Source organism: Oppia nitens, unplaced genomic scaffold, assembly GCF_028296485.1.
Source record: "Oppia nitens isolate AA-2021 unplaced genomic scaffold, nextdenovo-longstitch-racon4-pilon3 scaffold27_pilon_pilon_pilon, whole genome shotgun sequence".
In the NCBI taxonomy this organism is placed as follows: domain Eukaryota; kingdom Metazoa; phylum Arthropoda; class Arachnida; order Sarcoptiformes; family Oppiidae; genus Oppia; species Oppia nitens.
Window position 1 is genome coordinate 1,555,444 of NW_026533207.1, and position 11,482 is coordinate 1,566,925.

The 11,482-nt window shown below is 16.7% G+C and overlaps 1 protein-coding gene across 1 annotated transcript; it reads right to left on the bottom strand.

Annotated features, from left to right (window-relative positions):
* Positions 1-1,870: 1,870 nt before the first annotated feature.
* Positions 1,871-2,653, bottom strand: LOC128954424 (histone-lysine N-methyltransferase SETMAR-like). The gene is made up of 2 exons (XM_054300003.1): positions 2,365-2,653; positions 1,871-2,298 (listed from the first exon to the last, which is right to left on the bottom strand). The coding sequence occupies exons 1-2, from the start codon at positions 2,651-2,653 to the stop codon at positions 1,871-1,873; spliced, it is 717 nt and encodes a 238-aa protein (XP_054155978.1).
* Between the last annotated feature and the right edge of the window lie 8,829 nt (positions 2,654-11,482).

Genomic DNA, 11,482 nt, shown 5'->3' on the forward strand with positions numbered 1-11,482 from the left:
TACATTAATTTTAAATTATAATTTATAGAAAAAAAATTTAATTGATAAATTTATTTATCTATAATATCTATAGTTCTGTAATATGTAATATAATAAAATTATATAATTAAAAATAATTTGTAATTAATTATAATAATAATAATTAAACTATTAACATTTATAATACTGTACTAATTTAAATGTAATATATTACTTTTTTATAACCATTTATGTTATATTATATGAAATATAATACAATATATTTAGTTTTTAAAAAAAGTTTAGATAAGTAAAATAAAACTTTATATTTTTATTATGTATTATTATTGTATTAACAAATATTGTTATAATTGTAAAATTATTATATATTTTTTATTATTACAATTAAATGACATTATTAATCTAAATTAATAATAAACAAATATAAAACAAATATAATGTAATTTCTAAAGAAATACTGAAAGTATTTTTTACATATAATAAAAACAAATAAATCTTTAATTAATTTCGTATTATGTAATATGTACTATAATTATTTTAAAATTTTATAAATAATGTAAAAAATTTTTTTTAATTAAAATTTGTTTTTTTCTTGAAAATAGAATATATATATTTTGTCTCAATATTTAAAAAATAGTATTGTTTTTCTAATTATAAAATTATTAAATATCATAAAAATTTTAATAATTTTTTTTTAATTATTATAAAAACTTTTGGATAGTAAGAAACTATTTTTAATTTATATTATTATTGTTTTTATTATTTCCAAATAACTCATCATATTTTTATGAAAATATAATTAAAATTGTTAATTAAAAATATGTTAATTATAAATTTGTTTATAATTATAAAGTTTTAATTTTAATATTTGATATAATTATTATAGTTAATATATATTTATAATAACTGTAAATATTAAATTGATATTATATAAATCAATGTATTTATAAACTTATTACAAAAATGTTTTAAAAAATTAAATAATTATTTAATAGAAATAATATGTTAATTATTTATAATTTTAATTTATATATTATTTTTAAATAATGTTATTTTAAAAATTTTAAAATTACATGTTAGATATTTTGTTTTTTATATAAAATAAAGATAAACATATTTTTTTTAAAAATATAAATCAATTAATGATAAATAAAATATTATATTTATTTTTAAAATATTTATAGACATTTTTAAATGTTTTATATTTTTATATTTTTAGATAAAATTGGTAATATTTTTACATTTTAAATAAATAAATTTTATACATTAATGATTAAAATGTTTTATATTAAATCTAACTAAAATAATGTCAATGTAATATGAACTAAATTTTATAAAATATAAAAATAATTATTTTTAGAAATAATATCATTTATTAATTAAGAATTTATTTAAGCTATGAATATATTCTACTTATTGTTATTTAATATTTTAAGTAAGATTTGAAATAGAATATTATAAATACTATAAATAATTTAAATATAAAATTAAAATTATCTCTAAATAATTAATTAAACTCTATTGATCAATAGAAGTAGATTAATGAGATTTATTCAAAATAATGTTTTTTTTCAAAAATAACTTTTAGCTCCCGGACAGTTTTTATTTTATATTAATAATAATTTTGAATTTATTTAATTAAATAATATTGATTTTTCTCAAGTTTAAAAAATTGCGTGCGCATAATGTACTGGTATATAATTTTATGAGAAAATAAAATTATAATTACATATTATATTAGATTGGTTGAAATGAAATTAGCCTAGATAGGTTAAGACAATTTTAATCAAATTTTTTTCTAATATTATTTAAATATAGTATCCGTTAGGCCGTATAACAAGTTTCATACGGTCGATCCACTTCTCATAGACCCCACGCCAGTCGGTTGGTTTTAGGTCTCCCAAAATGACTCAAAAGCGTTGTCAATATCAATTTTGCTATTAAATACCGTTCCTCTTAGGTGTTTCTTGAGATTTTTAAAAAGCCAAAAATTAGCTGGAGACAGATCAGGACTGTAAGGTGGGCGTGTTAAAAGTTGAACACCATTGTCATCGAGATATCGGGTTGTTACCAATGTTTTGTGAGACTTGGCATTATCGTGATACATTATAATGCCAGTTAGTCCAGACTTCGGGCGATCCTCATTGATAGATTCAAAGACTTTAGACAACCATTTTTTCACATACCAGTCGGTGGTAACCTTATATCCATTTCCCAATTTGAAAATTTTCACAATACTAGTCGAACGAAAAAATATGGCGTAGATTATCTTCTTTACATGCACTTCACGTTTGGCCAACTTCGGGATCTCTTCATCTTCTATGACCCATAACTATGCTTTTTTACTGTTTAATTTGTGATAAAAGTACACATATGTTGCGTCACCATTCACTAATCGATAAATAAAGTGATTGCCGCCATTTTCAAAAATCTTCAGATTCTCCCGGCAGATCTTAACACGAGTAGCCATTTGGTCGGCCGACAACAAGTGGTGTACCCATTTGATACAAATATGTCTTGCGTTGCTATAATTGTGCAGAATATGATGTACTCTCTCGTTTAAGATATTCAGTATATAAGCCATCTGTAATAGCGTTATTCGCGGATATTCTTGTAGCAGTTCCCTAATTCTGGCCACATTTTCATCGGTGGTCACTTCCCGTGATTGACCCATCTTCGGGATGTCCTCAATGATGTACGACCAAATTTGAAGTAACGTTATCAATGCGATACTGTAGCTTAAATACCAGTATTTGTTCCCAATGTGCAATTAATTTCATCTGTTGGCTCCTGTGCCGACAGCGCGAGCCGATAATAATATGCAATTATTTCCCGAATATCGCGAGAACCAAAATTAATTGAAATTTCAGACATTACACACTTTAAGAAGTCACCAAAACTGAACCAAATGAGCAAATGTTGTGAAAAAAATTTTAGTGGCCTAAAAAATTGTGTACTTTTATTTGATAATAAAAGTTTTGTCATTTTTTATAGTTTGGATAGTGATGTGAATTACTTTCCTACTATTCCAATAGATTAAATGAAATTTTTAAAAAATATATTTATTTAATAAAAATTGTATTTAACATTTATGTAATGTAATCTTATTATAATACCTGTATATTATTATTATAATTATTATTACTTACATTAATATAGTAAAAATGCTTTGTTTTTGTTATTTTTTAAAATTATATTTTGATATTACAACTAATATACTGTATTACATACAGTATTATAATTTAATATTAATAAAATTTCAAGCAAAATGCTATAAATAATTTAAATATAATTATATAATTATTGATTTTTTGTATTATTTATTAAAATGTAATCTGAAAACAAATTTTAATATTCTAATCATAAAAAACAGTAAAATTAATCTACTAATAACTATTTAACATTTTTTTGATTATGAAAATAAATTAAGAATTATTAATAATTAACTAAAAATATCTTTTTTAATTACTTTAATATCTTTTTAAATATAATTTTTAGTAGTAATTTTTAATTATTATTTATTAATGTTGTTAAAGTAAACTAATTTTTAAAACTAAATATTTTGAAAAAAACTAGAAATTATGCGCACAATTGCATTTGAATATACAAGTAATATACTGTAAATTACAATTGAAATAAATATATTTAGTTTGATATTTACTTCACTAACAGTAAAAATATTTAACTTTATATATAATATATATATTTATTCTGTATCTAATATTTAGTGTAATTTGTAGTATTGTATAATTAAAATATTCAAATACAGTAAAATAAACAGTAGTTTAACATCAATATTAATATTTCTAATAAAAATTAATGATATTGTATCATATAATAATTGTTATAAAAAATAATATTTTTTTAATAACTAATAATTGCTTTAATAAATAATACAATAAATTTTTTAATTAATTTATTAAATTGTTTTTTTATTATTTACTAAATATTGCATTTGATTATTGGATAAAATGATAATATTAATATACATTAATCATTCTATTAATATTAAAAATTTTATATTTGCTTAATATTATATTTTACTTTTTTTTAAAAAAAACTTTTAAATTATGATTAAATTTTTACAAATAGAGTTTGGTTTAAACAATAATTATAAAACACTAAACATTATATTTACTGGAATAGCACTGACAACATATACAGTGTTAATATTGTTATTATTAATGGCAATTGTTTTCCCATTAAATCCAAGTATTTATATCATAAAAATTTGTTTATTAATGAGTTGTATTAGTCTATTGATATCATATATTTATGTTAAAATAAATTCTAAAGTTATTGATAAAATAACTTGTGAACTGGATCATTTGTGTCACAAATATAAAGTTAACCTAGATAATAAATTATCATATAATAATATACTAGCCACGTGTTTGTTTTATCCAATGTTTATCTACATAATAAGTACTGATGATTATTTAAATAAAATATTTCAGTCAACACTATCCCCGATATTATTTACACATCATATAATGTTTAGTTTGTTTTATTCAATCAATTGGCTAATCTATATTCAAACAATAAATTTGGAAAATATTTCAAAATATTCAAATATATTACGGAAAATGTATTTACAATTAAATAATTTTGACAAAATTGCGCCAAATTATTGTTTTAATATTAGCGAATGTATAAACAATTTTGACCTGGACACTAAATCCATTAATAAAAACTTTATAAAATTTCAATATATTATTTATTGTTTATATTCTGTTTTTATTATAAACAGTTTAACAATTGTTTATTATATTATTAATCCATTTGCAAAAAGTTTATTTATATTATTTGCAATTTATTTATTTTTATTTATATTATTTGTAAAATATTACATAAATTTTAAATTATATGTTATAAAACATGTTATCAATAAACTTAATAATCTTAGATATAATATGTAAGATAATTATTTAAATGCTATTTAAATGTAAATAAAATTTAATCTTTATGTTATATTAATTTATATTTTTGTAAACAACTAAATAATATATTTTAATTGTTTCAGATATATAATAAAAATTATATTTATTATTTATAATTAAATTTATATCGTATAATATTATTATTATATATTTTGTTTATGTATATCAAGTGTAATATAATTTACTTTTTGAACATTATATTTACTGGAATAGCACTGACAACATATACAGTGTTAATATTGTTGTTATTGATGTCAACTGTTTTCCCAATATATCCAATTATTTATATAATAAAAATATGTATATTATTAAGTTTTATTAGTCTATTTGTTTCATATACCTGTATTTATGTTAATTTAAATTCAAAAAATTATTGATGAAATTAATAGTGAACTTGATCATCATATGTGTCACAAATATAAAATTAATCTGGATCACACAACAGCTACAATTGAATAATTTTGAATGAATGAGTTAAAGTTGAAAACAAATAAAACAATATATTGAATAATTGCTGATAAGCCTAAAAAAACCAATAACTTTATACTAAATAAAAATTACATAAAAAAATTTAAATACTCTTGTAATTTTTATTATCAATTATGAATAAAAATAATGAATATTAATATAATTTATGAAACTTTAATTAATTTATTTATTTCGTCTCATTATCTAAAGCGATAATAGTTGCCTAACAATATTATTATCAACATTCTATTGCTCCTGATGTGTGATCTGGATAATAAATAATCATATATATATATATATATAATAACATTGTTTTTGTTTTATTCAATGTTTATCTATAATAGACACACTTTTAGTGAGATATTTCAATCAACAATATCTTCAAATATTATTTCAAAACATTATTCAATCTAAAAGTTTGTTTTAGTTAATCAATTGGCTAATCTATATATCAAACATTAAATTTGTGAAATTATTGCTAAATATTCAAATGTTGTACACAACAACAAAAAAAATGTATAAACAATTAGATAGTTTTCAAAAAAATTTTGACAAAATTTTGGTTTTAAAATTGTCGAATGTGTGAAAAAATTTTGACATTAAATGTTTAAAATAAAATTTTTATTAAATTCCAATATATTATCTATTGTTTCTATCATTTGTTAAATTTTTTTAAAAATGTTATTTTTTTTATTTTATAATTATATTGTATACGTATTTATTAAACTAAATATATATAATTTATTATTAAAAACATAGTACTAATAACTTATAAGTAATTATATTATGTTAGAAAAACTAAACTTTTTTTATTACCGTTACTATCGGTTAATATTCATGGGATTTGTCTATTGTTGTCACGCATTCAATGGCGAGTCAATGGATACCCGTTTCGGATGCGATTCAAAGTCAAACTAATGGCTTATTTTTATACGACTGTCCAGTGATCGCAAAATCGGTGAAATTATCGGACCAAATATGAATACAATGACTTTAAAACTGTTTTTTTTTAAATCATTATAAAGTATGAAATAATTATTAATTCTGTCAATATATTAATATATTATAACAATATTCAAAAATCAAGAAAACAAAATCTATTTTCGTTATTATAGTATATTTAATATACAATATGTTTTTAAAAAATATTAAAATTAATATTAATAATGATTTTTATTAAAAATTTAATAAAATTAAAGAAAATATTATAATTTAATTTTTTATAATAAATTCAATAATATGATTATGATTTAAAAAATGTTAAATATTATAATAAGGTTATTTTGAATTAAAAATAATGTCAAATAAAAAATAAATAAAATAATTTATATAAATAATAAGTTATTAAAAATCACTTTAAAAGTTTTTTTAGTTATCGATTTTTATAAAAGCTATTTAATATGCAATAAAAAGATTTTATTTTTTTGATATAAATTTAACTTTAATGTTAACTTTTAAAATAAATTATGAGCTCATGTAGTATTAAAAAATCATTATATTATTAAAAACACAAATAAATTACATATGTTTTGTTTTAAAGTGTTTATTATATAAGTATAATGAATTACAAGTTAATTACATATTTTATATAATATTATTTGTTTAGTACTAAGCTTTCAACTGAAAAATAAAATTTAAATAATTTAATTAAATAAATAATAATTATTATTTATGCTTTTTTGATCTTGAAAATATTTTTTGAAAAATCTATATTAATATTTATATATATATATTTTTAATTACATTAAAATCTTTTTTAAAAATGCCGACAATTTTAGTAGTAATACTTATATTACATTATTTAATAACATTTTATTTTGAAGTAAATATTTTATATAACTAATAAATGTGCGCACAATTGCATTAGTAGATCATATAAATTAAAATTACATTAAATATATTGTGTTTGATATTTACTTCACTAACAGTAAAAATATTATTTATTTATTAAGATATACAGTATATTTAATATTTAGTATTTTATAATTAAAATTAAAATGTTTTTTTGTTCAATAAAATAAAATAATAACTTAATTTGTTAATCAATTGATTAATCAAATTTTAATATTTCTAATAATAAATTAATATATTCAATAAAATAATAAATATAAATTGTTTTATAAAAATATTAATAATTTTTCAGCGAATATACAAAATTGTTTTTACTAATAATTATTGTAATGTAAAAATTAATCAATGTTATAATTGCGTAATGTTAAATTTTATTTAATAAAATAAAATATCAATTATAAAATATAATTGGAAAAAATGCTTTTAAATTAAAATAATAACTTATAAAAAATTATAAAAATTTTATCATAAATTAATTTATGTTGTTGAAAGATACATGTAAAACATTTAGTGAATTACTTAAAAACTATAATATTTAAAGTGTTATTTTTATTATTATAATAATTTTAACATAACTATTAATTGAATTAAATATTTGTTTAATAATATTTTTTATTTTAATATATTTAAAAAAACATGATAAAATTAATGAAAATAACGTTTGGTTTAAACAATAACTATAATACTCTAAACATTATATTTACTGGAATATCATTGACTACTTATACAGTATTAATATTATTATCATTGATGGCAATTATTTTCCCATTAAATCCCAGTAATTATATTATAAAAATTTGTTTATTAATAGGTTTTATTAGTCTATTGCTGTCATATATTTATGTTAAATTAAATTCAAAAATTATCGATGAAATTAATAGTGAACTAGATCAAATGTGTTGGAAATATAAAGTTTACCAAGATAATAAATCATTGTTTATTATAATAATAACAATGTGTTTGTTTTATCCAATGTTTATCTATATTGTATTTACTGACAATTATTTTGATGATATATTTCAATCAACTCTATCTTCAATATTATTTAAACATCATTCAATGTTTAGTGTTTACTATTCAATGAATTGGCTAATCTATATTCAGACAATGAATTTGGAAATTATTTCTAAATATTCAACTGTAGTACAAAAAATGTATTTACGATTAAATAATTTTAATAAACTGTCACCAAATTATTGGTTTAAAATTGATGAATGTTTGGACAATTTTGACCTGGACACTGAATGTATAAATAAAAATCTTATTAGATTACAATCAATCATCTATTGTTTATATACTGTTTTTATTATAAACAGTTGGATATTTGTTTATTACCTTGATAATCTAATTGCTAAATGTATATTTATATTATTTGGTATTTTTATTATGTTATTTTTACTATTTGTAAAATATTACATTAATTTTAAGTTTTTTATTATCACCAATGTTATTAATAAACTTATTAATCTAAAATTCAATATGTAATATTAATTATTTAATAATCAGTGTAATTGTATAAATTTATTATTGTAAATTTTTGTTGTTATTGTTAATCTAATTTATACAATTTATTATTTATAATAATAAAATTTATTTAGTATATTAATTATTAGTTAGTTAGTATATTTGATTTTTTTATTATGTTAAATTATAAGTAAAATATTAAAATCTTGTTAATCTAATTGAAAAAATTTTATTTATATTGTTCGCAGTTTATTTATTGTTATTTTTTATTATTTATTAAATATTACATAAATTTTTAATTATATATTGATATAAATTCAAATAATATACAATATATTTATGTGTTAAATTAAATAAATAAAAACAACTGTTAATTATTAAATACTATTATATTGTGTATTATTATTATTGTTGTAAAATTCTTTTTCATATTTTCTAAATTATAATATTTATTAAAATAATTTAAACTATTAAATTAATTATTAAATAAAAATTATTAAAAAAAACACTGCTGAATACATTTTATCAATCAAAAAATACAATTATTTAATACATTAATGTATTAATATGCAAATAATATAAAATGATTTACAAGTTAAGTACATTTATTTATTAATGTTTTTTTTATTAAACTGATTTTAAAATAAATATTTTATATAACTAATAAATGTGCGCATAAATGCAATAGTAAATCATTTAACAATAGTTTTATTTATTAACATGTATTAATCAAAATTAATATTTCTATTCATAAATTAACAATTCTGTATTAATTAATAAATTAAATAAAAATTAATTATTGTTTTAATAAATAATAAAAATTTCAGCAAATATATTAAATTGTTTATTTTAATCATAATTGTCCAAAATTAATTTGTTATTGAATTGTTTAATATATTATTGGATAAAAATGAATAATTTATTACAAATAAATAATTTGTATATTAATGAGTTTTATTATTCTAATAATTTCATATATTTATGTAAAATTAAATTCAAAAATTATTGATGAAATTAATTATGAACTGGATGATATGTGTTGCAAATATAAAATTAACCTGGATAATAAATCATTGTATAATAATATATTAGCAACGTGTTTGTTTTATCCAATGTTAATCTACATAATATTTACTGATGATTATTTCAATAAAATATTTCAATCAACAATATCTTCAATATTATTTACACATCATTCAATGTTTAGTTTGTTTTATTCAATCAATTGGCTAATTTATATTCAAACAATAAATATAGAAAATATTTCAAAATATTCAAATATATTACAAAAATGTATTTCAAATTAAATAATTTTGAAAAAATTCGGCCAAATTATTGTTTCAAAATTGCTGAATGTTTAAACAATTTTGACCTGGACACTAATTGCATTAATAAAAACTTTATTAAATTTCAATATATTATTTATTGTTTATATACTGTTTTGATTATAAACTGTTTAGCATTTGTTTATTATGTTGTAAATCCATTTGCAAAAAGTTTATTTATATTATTTGCTGTATATTTATTGTTATTTTTATTATTTGTTAAATATTATATAAATTTTAAATTAAATATTATAAATAATGTTATCAATAAACTTAATACTCTTAGATATAATATGTAAGATAATTATTAAAACGTATTTTAAATGTTTTTAAAATTTAATGTATATGTTTTATTGATTTATATTTTTGTAAATACTATATTTTAATTGTTACAAATATGTAATAAAATTTATATTAATTATTTATAATTTAATTACTGTATATGCTGTGTACAGCACAGTATTACAACATCACGTGTAATATAATTGTAATACATTTTTCAATTAAATATATATTTTTTAAAAATAATAAAAATAATATAAATAGCGTTTGATTTAAACAATGTAATTGAAACATAAAGAATTCAATAAAACGTACTATTTTTTTATTAAAATCATTTTTGAAATATTTTATTTAAGCTTCGAATAAATTAATAAGTTTTATTCAAAACAAAAATTTTTATAGAAATTTTATTTTATTTAATAAATATTGATTTTTTTTTAAAATTTAGATTTTTTTGAAAATTATGTGCGCTAAAGATCAAATAAATTTTATAATGTTGTATTTAATAAAAATTTTATTTAAAATTATGAAATAATTATTAATTCATATAATAATATATATGAAACTATCTATTAATAAATGTATTTTCGTTACTATAGTATTAATATATATTTAATATTTTATAGGATTAATAATAATATAAACTAAGTCTTTCTAATGTTATTACTAGTAATAGTTATTTTTATTATAAATAATAAAAATTAAAAAAAAATATTGAGTTATTTTTAAAAAAAATAAATTCTACATTGGTTATTTTGAATTATAAAATAATGTCAAATAAAAAATAAATAAATAATTTATATATCAATATTAAGTATTAAAAATCACTTTAAAAGCTTTTTAGATATAATGATTTTTTAAAAGCTATTTAATATGTAATAATAAGGCATTTATTTTTTATATTATTATTTTATATATTATATATAAAATCAAATAAATTACATATGTTTTTTTGAAGTTGTTTATTTTGTTAAAATATGATTACTATAATATATATTGAATTTATTTTCTGAATTTGTTAAAAGCTTTTTAGCTAATAATGTTATTAAGATATTATTAATAATAATTTTAATATTACATTTTTGAAAATAACACATTTAACTTTTTAAAACACATTTTAAAATAATGATAAAATTAATGCAAATACCGTTTGGTTTGAACAATAACTACAAA